At 38.5% G+C, this 13,328-nt stretch overlaps 1 protein-coding gene across 5 annotated transcripts in view; it reads right to left on the bottom strand.

Annotated features, from left to right (window-relative positions):
• CDK6 (cyclin dependent kinase 6) overlaps positions 1-13,328 on the bottom strand; it is a 239,880-nt gene that overhangs the window by 13,011 nt on the left and 213,541 nt on the right. For all 5 annotated transcript variants that reach the window (XR_010344042.1, XR_010344043.1, XM_012450814.2 and 2 more), the window contains 2 exons: positions 6,923-6,973; positions 1,915-2,050 (listed from right to left, as the gene is read on the bottom strand). Coding sequence is in view for 3 of the 5 variants with exons in the window: in XM_012450814.2 (XP_012306237.1) it covers positions 1,915-2,050; positions 6,923-6,973 (187 nt within the window). In the remaining 2 variants the exon portion in view is untranslated. The remainder of the gene's footprint in view (positions 1-1,914; positions 2,051-6,922; positions 6,974-13,328) is intronic.

Raw genomic sequence — 13,328 nt, 5'->3', positions numbered from 1 at the left:
TCCCATGGTGGCTAGCCTCCCTATAGGATCTTCTGAACACCAAGAGCTAAAGGGCATGTAGAAGAAACAGCTTGTTTGTAGAATGGTTCCAACTGTCTCTAACAGCAATAAACATCTCTGGAAAAGCTTTGCAAAGGCTAAACTCCCAAAGGACGGGAAAGCAGGGGCAAAATTCTTGAGCCCGAGTTTTCTTTTCCAAGAGTCCAAGAAGAAAACTGGTGGCATTAGAAAAGGAAGCAGTTAATTCAATCTCCAGGACATAGGAAAGAAGAGAAAAGAGCTGTGGGAATATGTTCATGATACAGAGACATGTCTCTAGAGGATTATGTGAGAAGAAGCCCTTTCCTCACAGCTACATTGATGGCTTAAAGCTGGGAAGAGGGTGGAGAGAAGGCGAATGCCTTAGCCAAGTGTGGGGATGCGGGAGAATCTCAAGTTGGAAGTCCTAATACATTTTGTCCTATAAAAATACAGTTAAATAAAGGTGTTTAAGTTCTATTATTGCCTACTTCAGAAACAAGGTTGCTGGCTTGATAATTAATTCAAAAACCTTGTGTTGGCCGGGCGCGGTGGCTCAAGCCTGTAATCCCAGCACTTTGGGAGGCCGAGGCGGGTGGATCACGAGGTCAAGAGATCGAGACCATCCTGGTCAACATGGTGAAACCCCGTCTCTACTAATACAAAAAATTAGCTGGGCATGGTGGCGCGTGCCTGTAATCCCAGCTACTCAGGAGGCTGAGGCAGGAGAATTGCCTGAACCCAGGAGGCGGAGATTGCGGTGAGCCGAGATCGCGCCATTGCGCTCCAGCCTGGGTATCAAGAGCGAAACTCCGTCTCAAAAAAAAAAAAAAAAAAAAAAACCTTGTGTTAATAATATTGTTTTTGGAAGAAAATTTAATTTAATTGCCAAATAGTTTACTTATAAAATGAGCTTCTGGAATCACAACTTAGTCAAGAGTTGGATACTATGGTAGATTGGATAACTTTTAGTAAATATTCTCTTTTTTCTCTCCCCTCTCGCCATAGGGGGAGCATCCTTTCCTCCACTAAAGTTGGCCTTAGGCATGGAACTTGCTTTGGCCAATGGAACGTGGGCAGAGTGGCGGATGTTTCTCCCAAGTATGGGCCTTTGGGGGCATTGTATACTTCTGCTTGCCCTTCTGGAGCATCCACCTTCTATCGTGAGAAAAACATGCCCCAGGGAGCTGCTGCCTCTCTGGAATGGGCCCCAGAATGAGACACATGGAGAAAACCTGTACTTTACCCACAGGCAGAAGCAGATATCAAAGGCTGTTAATTCAGGAGGTAAAGGATACACTCATTACTCATTGGATTTCAGACATCAAGATCAGCCCAATAGGTACACTCTTCTACCTATTGTTCTGGCCTCCAAGTACAGGAAATTATGTATATGGTTGAGTATTATGAGTCTGAGTCTCAAACGGAGCACAGAAGTCCTTATTTTCAGTGAGTTAAATGACTCAGTAATAGAAGAAGTATTGTTATATAGTTCTTTTGGAAAAACATCTCCCCAAAATTGTGGATGTTTAAGAAAAGGCACATTAAAATGACAAACAAATTGCTTAAGGCAGCATGAAACTGTAAGCAAGGAAACATAATATTTACTTCTAAAGAAACATATGTCCAAGTGAATTGTGAGGCTTCTAAAGCTGCACTGAAATAAACATTCAAAGATGGCAGATTTTAAAAAATGTGGATCAGAATCCAAAAGCCACCAGCTGCTGTAAGCGTAAAAATGAAACCTCTGGAGGAAGTTGCCTTCTGTCCCATGTTACTGTGGCATGTGATGCCTATAGCAGGTACTGAACTGATATTTGTGTCCACCACCCAGTCTGAGTAGGGCAGGTGTCTCATTGGCACAGTGCAGACCAGCTTGGCATCACAAAAACTTACCAGAAGTAGGTCTTTGCCTAGTTCATCGATATCTGTCACAAACTTCTCAATTGGTTGGGCAGATTTTGCATGAAAAGCCTGCCTGGGAAGGGCAACATCTCTAGGCCAGTCTTCTTCTCCTGGGAGTCCAATTACGCTACAAAAGAACCACACATGGACATGAGCATTGGCTACTACGCAGAAGCTGTTTTCTCATCAATTTCCAGAGAAAGGCAAAACCTAAGGGGCAGGCATGGGGGACAGAGTCCCAGGAGACCTTCACTTTATGACTGGCAGGGTCTCTGTTTAGCTCTGTCCTACTGCAATATGGTCATGAGGTAGAAGGTAATCTCATGGAAGAATTATAAAACTCACTGGGAGGAGATGAGAGATTGCTCTGGCAGCAGATACTAAATGTAAGGGACGATGTAGAAATAGAAAATATATTACCAGGCAGTAAGCTGTGACTTAGTGACAAAGCAGGACTTACTGTATTCAAAGGAGACATCCATACCTGTATACATTTTCCTTTATGCCCAATAATGCTTTTTGTGTTTTGATGGAACACCCCAGTATTGACATGATTTTATGATGCTCATCCAACATGGTTTATTAATGTATCAATTTGGTTGCATTTTTGGTTAAAGAATAATTCCCCAATTATTAAGTATATACATTAGAATCAGAAGGAAAAATGATGCTAAAAGGTGTGTTAGTCCTGCATTATGCAAACATTATTTTATGAAAGTCTGTGGTATTCCAAAATGAACAAACAATAAATTAAAAGACTATTATTTATATTTCCCCTGAAAACCACTCTGGGATCAGAAATATGGAAAGAATAGCAAGTGATAAAAAGCTCAGCCTTTGGAAATAGGCAGACTTGGGTTCAAATCTTGGACCTGCCATTTACTGGCAGGTAAGGACAAATTACTAAGCATCTAAGACCCTTAGTGTCTTTATGTATACAATGATAATAATTTACAGTTGTCATGAGGATCAGCTGTACTTTATTGAAATTTATAGTAATACATAAATTTATAAACAATCACACATAGTCAATATCAATTAATACATTGCCAATTATTATAATTAGAAAATGTTATTAATCCAAGATGCATAGAAAATACATCACTACCACACTTAAAATATGAACTGCTTATATCCTATTTATGTAGGACTTAAGACTCTTTAAAAATATTAATAGGTCAATGGACTTACATAACTTATACATTATATGGATATTATTTGTAGTTTACACATAGGTCATAAGTAGGTTTGACAGAGAAAATCAGAGGATGCAGGGACTTATTTCTCACACAGACTGCGTAACTCTGAACTAAAAAAAAACACCATAGTTTAGTGGATAGGATATATAGCTATTCAAATACTGGACCAAATAATTTTAACTACAGTTAGAAATTGTGCTGGCCCACATTAGGGTCTTCTGCTTGGCTTATACTTGCTGGGACTAAAGTCCAGGAAGAGGTATTCTTTTGAATGTACTTCCGGATTGTAGGAAGACATAGTACAGGTCCCAAGATTTATAAGACTTCATCCCCTTTCCTCAGCTACACAGAGCCCAGGCTACAGACTTCAGCTGGGAAGAGCAGATACCCCTGTCACCATGGCTTCTCTGCCTGGGTGTCTGCGGAAGACACTGTAATTCTGCCTCTATCAGGCATACTGAGAGAGCTACATTATTGAGGCAAAGACAGACTCATGGACATATTTACTTGAACCAATAAACAGAAATGACAATGAGCAATATATAGATTTGACCAACAGTAAGGTCTACAATAGAAGTAAAAAGAAAAAACCAAAAATACCACTATTAATTACGAAAACAAATGCACGTGTAAGTGTCTGGATACAATGGGACAGGGTAGAGGAGGGAATGAAGGATGTTTGTTAGAGATCTTTAAACATTTTCTTTCATTCCTTTTTAGTTTTTAGCTCTCTGTATATCAATATTTTTGTGTATATTCACCAGTCACCTAGAAATTGATTATATTAATAACAACTCCTAGAAATATTTAAAATCTTTTTATTTGTGGCTTTGAATATATCTACATTGAGTTAATCTTGCAAGCATATGATCAACTGAATGCCAAAAGCCTTCAGAGAATAGCACGTCTCTGCATGTGTGTGTGTATATATACACATTACTCTAGACAAATTTATATACAATTTTAAACAAACACATAACAATTTATATATATATAAAACTTTAAGTCTATCCTCTCCTCTGATTCCTATAACAATCTCCTAAGACATATAGGTCAGGTGTATTAGTCTCATTTTTTGATGGGGAAACTGAGAATGAGGAATAAAACGAACTGACAAAGTCACAGATAGGAAGTTCAGTCACAGAGCCCAGAGTGAGCTCAGTTCTATTCCAATATTTTATTTCCATTTAACTATGACATTGTTCTTAAAAATGCTCTAAGATGTCACAGGCTAAAACTATTGTTTCACTTTTAATACTTGCTATTCCTTGAAGGCTTAAATCCTCCTAAACACAGAAATGTTTTTCCCTTTAAGAGTATGTGAACATGGGCCAGGCGGGTGGCTCATGCCTGTAATCCTAGCAGTTTGGGAGGCTGAGGCAGGAGGACCACTTGAGCCCAAGAGTTCAAGAACAGCCTGGGCAACATGGTGAAGCCTCGTTTCTACAAAAACTACAAAAATTAGCTGGCCATGGTGTCCTGTGCCTGTAGTCCCAGCTACTTGGGAGGCTGAGATAGGAGGATTACCCGAGCTTGGGAGGCCAAGGCTTCAGTGAACCAAGATCGTGCCACTGCATTCCAGCCTGGACAACAGGGCAAGACCTTGTCTCAAAAAAAAAAAAAAGAAAGTGAATATGGCTTTCCTTAAAAAAATTTGGTTTTATGTCTACTATGAACTTTTATGGCCCATATATGTGTTGTGAAATTCTGATAGGTCCATTAAAAAATGCTTCCATTTAATTCCACTATTTGAACACTGAATATAAGCCTTAAAAGTTGACATTTATACTGGCAAGCCCGACAGGGCACAAAAATCTATAAATGGCAGTGATGGTGGAGACAAATATTTTTTCAAACACTCCAGCAGTGACACTAGGGTGCAGCATTGTCCCTCTACTCTGGCAAGGTAATGCATTCAAAGGAAATAGAACATAATTTTGATGAATCAATGCCAGAAACCACAAAGTAAAATCTAAAGGCACAAGCCATAGAACTCTACAGCTTCTTTTCTGTTGGCAACCTATGATGTCAGGCCTTTGCCAAAAGTAGAACTGGCTTTTCCTTGGAAGCAAGTCAAACATGCCGATCAAATGTTCCTTCTGGTCCCTTTCATCGGCCTCATGTACTAAGGGGGCACTAACAATGTTAACAAGGTAGCAGACATCAGCGCTGGAGGTAGACACAACTGTCAGGTAATATAAATAAGGGAAAGAAGGTGATGGCTTCAAGGCCCGGCAAGTTGACTTCAGTCAAGATTCTCTTTCCTTTAAACAGAAGGTCACCAGTATGTCTGATTTCCCTGGTTTCTTCTTTAAGATCACATGCATACAAAATATATTCAACAGTCATGGGGGAAAATAGATGGGAGTTTATCACTGAGTGATTAAAGAACTTGCCACTCAGAAACAGGGGTAACATGGAGGCTTTGTGTTGAATGTATCCACAGTACAGAGTAGTCAGTAGTAGGAGCAGTAGCATCAGCTGCCCTGGACCCAGGAAGACTCCAAGCATAATGTTAGTTGAATAACTAGCAAATGTTATTCAGGCCTTAAAGCTATTAGGTTCTGACTCAGCAGTAGCACTGGCACTAACAGAAGTCTAGCTGCTTCTAGTCACCAAATGAACAAAATCAGGTTCCAGTTTTATTAACTGCTTTAAGCAGTCATGCTTGAGCAGATAGTGCTGAAATGCAAATCTGTTCTTTAGGGGTGCTTTTTCTTTAAAGCATCTTACAGATTTCGAATTTCACAAAAATCACCGAGATTCCTATAAAATGTCACGGACCAATGATTAGGGCTATTTTTGGTCTAGAACTCCAACCTTCTTCCTACTCCACTCCAATTCTTTTTTTTGTTTTTCTTTTTACCAATTGAAGGTGCTGAAAACTCCACTCCAATTCTGATGGGCCTCACAAACCCAAAAGCCCAGGAAAGGATGCCATACTGCATGCTTTGTGAGAAGTGCCCCAGTTACATTCTAGAAACATGAATGCATACATGCCCTTACATGCATGAACATGCAGACATGAATGAAACTGCATAAATCATCAAGGAGCTATGTAACTGAAACCAAAGAATCTGAGCACAAGAAAGGATCTTATGGACAATTCAAGTCAGAGTTTCACTTCTCAGATGAAGTTAAGGAACAAAAAGGTTAAATAATTAATGATGAACTCTAATAATAACAATAACAGAACATTTTTAAAGTGCTTACCTATGTGCCAGGCACTGTGTAAGCCCTTCACAGGGTGTTTTAAATGACTTTCTCAAAGTTGCTGAGTTATTTTGCCAAAGACTTAGGGTTTTCATTTCCTATTTTGGATCTTCAAAGAAAAATGAGATGTGTAGCAAACCATCCCTGGCCCAGGAAAACAAAACAATGCAGAACCAACCTGGGTGACCGAGGATACTCACTGGGGACAGGAAGCTCACTGGACAAGGATGGGATGGGTACTTGGCCACCAGGAGTCCCATCTCTGATGGTGGCTGCATTTGAAATGATCACAAGCAGAGAATGTATTTGAACTAAAGAGCTGGAGCTCAGCCACGCGAAGAAAGAGAAGCAGCAAAAAGATTCACCACACAAGCAACATACAAGCTAGCAGAGCAGAGCAGTTAGGGCTCTGCATAAAACAGCGTTTCTACCATGTCTCCACTCACCACACAAATAGTAACGCTGTCTGCAGCAGCTGCTTGAAGTAAGAAAGACAAGAGATAAACATATGATATGAACGTCAGGGAAAGCCACTGTGAATGTTTTAATGCTACGGACACTGATGTAAAATTATAGTCATTACTTACTCCAAGATTTTTCCTAGTTGATCGACATCTGAACTTCCACGAAAAAGAGGCCTAAAAGAATAAAGACACATTTTAAACAAGAAATGTTCTCAGATTACATTTTAATCATATTTGCCATTATGATTGTTTAACAGGAAGCAAAATATTCTTTATGGGTTAGGAAGAAGTGAAAAATGGAGACATTTTTCCTTTGGTAAGTGAAGGTTTTCCCTGCATTTCACTTATGGTTAAGGATCTTTCATGAATACCTGGTGGTACATGATTCTGTTTTACAATCATGGGTATTCTACTTGCAGTCATTGTAACAACAGTGCTACTGTAAAATTCAGTTCCAGGTTTCAAAGATCTGCTTAACTTTGTGATAGGGTGGAACATACCACTGTTCTATTCTCGAACCACGAATAGGTGGGATTCTTTGAAACTTCTCAGAGTACTCTTTCCATACTACTCTGCTATCAGAGTACTTCCTTGTGGGTCTCTCTCCTTCCATTTGTCCTCAATGTTGTGGTGAACTACCTCTGGGTCTATTTTTCTAATTATACCACTTTCCTTCCTCCCAATATTATGGCAGCTAACCATTACAAGTTCTAAATCTTAACTCTGGGCTTTAGGGGCAATTGTGCCCGCTTTGAACACACAGCCTTCCTTGTCTACATTTAGCGTTTAACCGGCAATTAAAAAAGGTCATTTTGTGACATTTCTGGCATTTCCCCAAGAAGATCAAGTAGCCCCGTGAGGAGAGACTTCTCTAGGTTTCCCTATAAATCCCTGCCATAGAGCTTTACTCTGACAGACGCACAGTTACTAAATATTTTATTTGATTTTGCATATACCTATGGTACACAAGTAAATGTTCCCTAACTCCTTCCTCAACAAATGCCATAAACAGGTAATTTTTCAACATTAATATATTAAAAATATTTGTAGCCCATTATTAGGTATCGTATTTCTTTTTATATTATATATCAATTTATAGAGCCTTGACCTCTTAAATATTTTCTGTGCATAATAAATGAACTCACTATATATGGTCATCTATGGAGAATCCTGCAGTCACAGCATTTCAGTGGTTAGAACACACCCTCACATTTGTCAACCATACCTTCTATTGATGTTACTATGCTTGAAAATAATTATTTCCAAATGCAGTGGAAAAGAATTTACTTATGGCAAAGTGATGGGGTAAATTATTTCCCTCCAAATTCATGTTGAAGTCCAACTCCCAGGATCTCTGAATTTAACTGTATTTGGAGATAGAATCTTTAAATAAGTAATTAAATTAAAATAAGACAGGATGGGCCCTAATCCAATCTAACTGTTTTCCTTGTAAGAAGAGGCTATTTATTGATTACGAGGTTAAGAGATCGAGACCATCCTGGTCAACATGGTGAAACCCTGTCTCTACTAAAAATACAAAAAAATTAGCTGGGTGTGGTGGTGTGCACCTGTAGTCCCAACTACCCAGGAGGCTGAGGCAGGAGAATTGCTTGAACCCAGGAGGTGGAGGTTGCAGTGAGCCAAGATTGCACCACTGTACTCCAGCATGGTGCCTGGCGACAGAGTGAGACTCTGACTTAAAAAAAAAAAAAAAGAAGAAGAAGAAGAGGCTATTTGGACACAAAGAGATATCAGGGGTGCACATACACACAGAGAAATGAACATGTGAGAACCATGAGAAGGCAAGCCTAAAAGAGAGCCGTCAGAAGAAACCAAACCTGCTGATACCTTCATCTTGGACTTCCATCCTCTAGAACTATGAGAAAATAAGCTTTGTTGTTTAAGCAAGCCAGTCTGGCATTTTGTTGTGGCAGTCTTATAAAATTAATATAAGCCACTTGCACATCAGTAATGCAGCCAAATTCATAAAAATCACAAAGTTGGGTTCTAAAAGACCTCTGGATGGGTCTTAAAAGATGACAAGGTGAGAAGTCTAAGTTTTTTTCCAAAAGTTCCAAAAAAAGGCAAAAAATGGAATCTAAATAACTGTAATTTATTGAGCATGAATGTTGTATCTGGCCTAGTGCCAAGTACCCCAAATATAATCTCACTTAATTCTCACAAAAATTCCAGGAGAAATGTAGCAGTATAATCAACCCTACTTTCAGATGAGGAAACTGAGTACTGTAGATGTTACATGACTTAATTAAGGGCACAATATTCCCCTCTCCTTTTATCCCTTTTTAGTTACACTTGTACAGTGACATGTTGATTTTTCAAGATTTTTTTAGTGGGGAAAGGGACTATTTGGCGATGGACTGTCCTGGGAGTGAATCTCTACTTAGCTGTTTCTTCCTATATGATCTTAGGAAAGTCTCTTTATTTCTTTGACGTAGGTGCTTCATTTGTAAAATGGAAATAATGATACTTACTTCATAGGATCAACTAAGTGAGGTTATGAATATATCTCGTCTACTAGAACGCCCAGCTTACAGCACAGTTACAATTAAGTGGTAACTACATACACACACACACACACACACACACACACAATCTCTCTTCTTCCTGGCTAATATTATATACAGATAATCACATAAAGTATTTCACATGGTGAATTAGAAAGGAGGGGACCATTTACCACCATGTGGTGAGGTCCAAGTCACATTAAAGTCTAACAGTCTTTCCTGTGGGGTGACTATATATTGCTTACATGTTACAGCTCTTACAACTTTATCAAGAAAAGAATTTTCTAAAAAGTGAATGCCAAATTTTTAAGGATTAATTAATTCTGAATTGGCAATATCACTTCCTGTATGCAGTTTTGCAAACAACAACAACAACAAGAAGTATTAAAATCTATCAGTGAGATAAATTTTCTCAGGTCAAATTATCACGGGATTAAGTTACAGATTATATGCCTTTTTAAACAAACAACTCAAAAACACATACATAGCATTTGTAATCTCAGTAACAGTGGCAAACAGCATTTAGAAGTTGGGTATGTTTTTTAACAGATGAAAAGTGTATACTGATATGTCTGTTATAGAAAGGAAATGATTCATGCATAATGGGGGATGAAAGATTTCAGTTAGTTACAATACTTTCATTGTACTCAAAAGACAAGGAAGTCAGCCGGGCGCGGTGGCTCACGCCTGTAATCCCAGCACTTTGGGAGGCTGAGGCGGGTGGATCACAAGGTCAAGAGATCGAGACCATCCTGGTCAACATGGTGAAACCCCGTCTCTACTAAAAATACAAAAAATTAGCTGGGCATGGTGGCGCGCGCCTGTAATCCCAGCTGCTCAGGAGGCTGAGGCAGGAGAATTGCTTGAACCCAGGAGGCGGAGGTTGCGGTGAGCCGAGATCGCGCCATTGCACTCCAGCCTGGGCAACAAGAGAGAAACTCCGTCTCAAAAAAAAAAAGATAAGGAAGTCAAGTGTTAACCTATAGAACACCTTTGTGACCTGCAGCTATGCTTTGCTATTTTTCTTGATTAGTAGAAGAATTTTCTATGTTCATAAAGTGATCTTTCAAAAATATATTACTGGGGAATATATATTATTTTATACTCATTCCCACATTCCATTCAAGAGTTGTTACCAGTTAAGTTAAAATTGTTAACTTATCACCTTACAGTTACTACCTATTCAAATAACTGGATTAAACAAAATCAATTAACTGATCTGCTTAGTAAACACTAATTGAATGATCACCCACTAAGCATATATGGCTGTAACTGGTGCTGGGAGTTACTAAGAAATACATATATATAGAAAATATAAATTATATTGAAAAGCATATACTTATAATATAATAGTCATATACATATAATATGTATTTATACATTAATAACAGGAGACAAGATATACAAATGCAGAATCAATGAATAGAAGTTTACCTCATTTTACTAATGGGAGACAGAAGTCTCAGTAAACATTTCATCTTAATAGAATGTTAGGAGGTGGTTTGATTAACCTCCTTTTACAGATGAGAAGTAAAGTAACATCTAAGGAACACAGATGAGTAAGTGGCTAAGCTGATCTGTCTGATTTCAATGAACAGCAATATAGAAGAAGTGTTTTAGAAGGATTAATTTGGCAGGGCTTTACTGAGTCAATAAGAGGGGATGGAACCAAGCCAAGGAGGTCAACTGGGAAGTCCATGTACCAGTGAGATGACAAGGGCCTAAACTAGGTGGGCCAAGGAAATGGCTTGGGATTCAAAGACATTTAAAAGATGATCAGAACTTGATGGAAGTCTGAACATGACTTGAAAGGAGAAGCATGATTTTAAGTTTGTATTATGTTATTAGTAAAGTCAGGGAGAATGACACAGATGGAGGTGGTGGGGAGAGGAGATTAGAATGTAACTAATTAGTTTTAAATATTTTCCTTTTATAATAAAATTATATAAAACATTTCACTAAAATTTGAGAATGAATAATATGCAAAAAAGGTAGTTAGGCATACTTACATATATAATACACCCAAGAGAATTAACATACAGGTCTACATCAAAACTTGTACATGAATGTTCATAGCTGCATTATTCATAACAGCCAAAAAGTAGAAACAATCCAAATGTCCATTGACTGATAAATGGATAAACAGAATGTGGTACAGACACACAGTGATACAATGGAGTATCACTGAGCCATAAAAAGGATGAAGTACTGAAAACAACATGGATGACCCTTGAAACCATTATGCTCAGTAAAAGAAGCCAGTCACACAAGATCACTTATATTATGATTCCATTTATATAGACAATATAAATTTATGGGATCAGAAAGTAGATTGGTGGTTGCCTAGGACTAGGGAATTTGAAGGAACCGACTGTACACAGACCGAATGTCTGTGCCCCTGAAAACTTCCTGTGTTGAAATCCTAATAATTAAGGTGATGGCATTAGGAACTGGGGCCTCTGGGAGGTGATTGTATCATGAAAGGGATTAGTGCCCTTATAACAGAGATCCTGGAAGGCTCCCTTGCCCCCTTTGCCATATGAAGATGATTATCATCAATGAATGAGGAAATGGACCCTCACCAGATACTGGCTCTGACCTTGGACTTCCCAGCCTCCAGAACTGTGAGGAAGAACTTTTTGTTGTTTATAAGCCAATCCAGTTCACGGTATTTTGTTAGCAGCCCAAGCTAACTAATACAGACTGCTAATGGGTATGGTGTTTCCTTTTGGGGAAATAAAAATGTTCTAAAATGGACTGTGGTGATAGTGGCACAACTCTGTGGATACACTAAACTGAAAAACACTGAATTGTACTATTTATATTGGTAAATTGTGTGGTATATCAATTATATTTTGATAGAGCTGTTTAAAAATGTAGTTAAGAAATTATATTTCCAAGAAAACATTACAGATTCAGGAGAAGAGTAAAAAAACTGCTAAGAATTTGGAACCCATCCACACACACACCATAATAAATTTAAAAAAACTGCTAGGAAAACTGTTAGGCCTACATATATGAAAGGCTCAAGCACATGGTATTAACGTATAGTGACAAACATTTTACCATATATTCAATCAAGTACTTGTCTGGAGACATGTGCTCCACAAGTTTTGATAATCTATTGTTATGATTCGAATCTTTCCAAACACCTGACTTATCAGATTAGGGTTAAATAATAGACCAAAAATGTCTATGCATGGAAAAAAAGGCCCTGGTATGAAACTATTATCTTATGCTTTACTCTGGATGGTGAGATGACCAGTGATTTGTTTTCTGCATTTTTCTACTTTTCTATATTGCATTTTGTGAGTGTTAGTTTTAAAATCAGAAAGAAAAGAAACAACATTGCCTTTTGCCATATACTACATGTATATGATCCGTTCACCTCCCCTCTGCATTCCCTACTTTAATACTAATGCACTTCTATTACTCGTTTGCCTTCTGGTCTCTACACACAAACTGGAAGTTCTCTGAGGACAGGGCCAACCCTTACTTGATTCTGAATTCAGAGCACTTAATTTACTGCCCAGTTTGGCCATAATTAGAACTCAATTAATACATGCTGAGTGGTTATTGCTCCTCCCTGCAAGAAGGCTTTCTCTCCCTTCATTCCTTCAACTTCAGCTCCTCCTGTTTCAAAATTCACTTCCTTGGTTCATTTCTGGGTAATTCAAGTGCAAGCAGGTGTATCTGCAGAGATATGTATATATGATTAGATGTATACACACCAAGAGCCAACTCTGAATCCGATTTATATAGATTTATATTGTTGTGTCCGTTTATGCTTCAACCTGTCTGTGGCACCAGACAATGTCTGCCTGCAAATAATGTGTATTTTAAAACTGGGGCTGGCTGACAATTATTCTCCTATATCCGAAACCTTGCCAAAATCTTTATAGAAGCTGCAAGAGGCAAGCAGGATAGGAACTTTGCCCTCCAGTGCTTGCTTCAGCCAGGTATGCAGGCTAGGGATGGGCTCCTTGGAAGACAAAGAAAGAGAA

This window comes from Aotus nancymaae, unplaced genomic scaffold, assembly GCF_030222135.1.
Source record: "Aotus nancymaae isolate 86718 unplaced genomic scaffold, 86718_ANA_hifiasm-v0.15.2.pri h1tg000025l, whole genome shotgun sequence".
In the NCBI taxonomy this organism is placed as follows: Eukaryota; Metazoa; Chordata; class Mammalia; order Primates; family Aotidae; genus Aotus; species Aotus nancymaae.
This window is presented reverse-complemented; position numbering and strand designations above follow the sequence as displayed.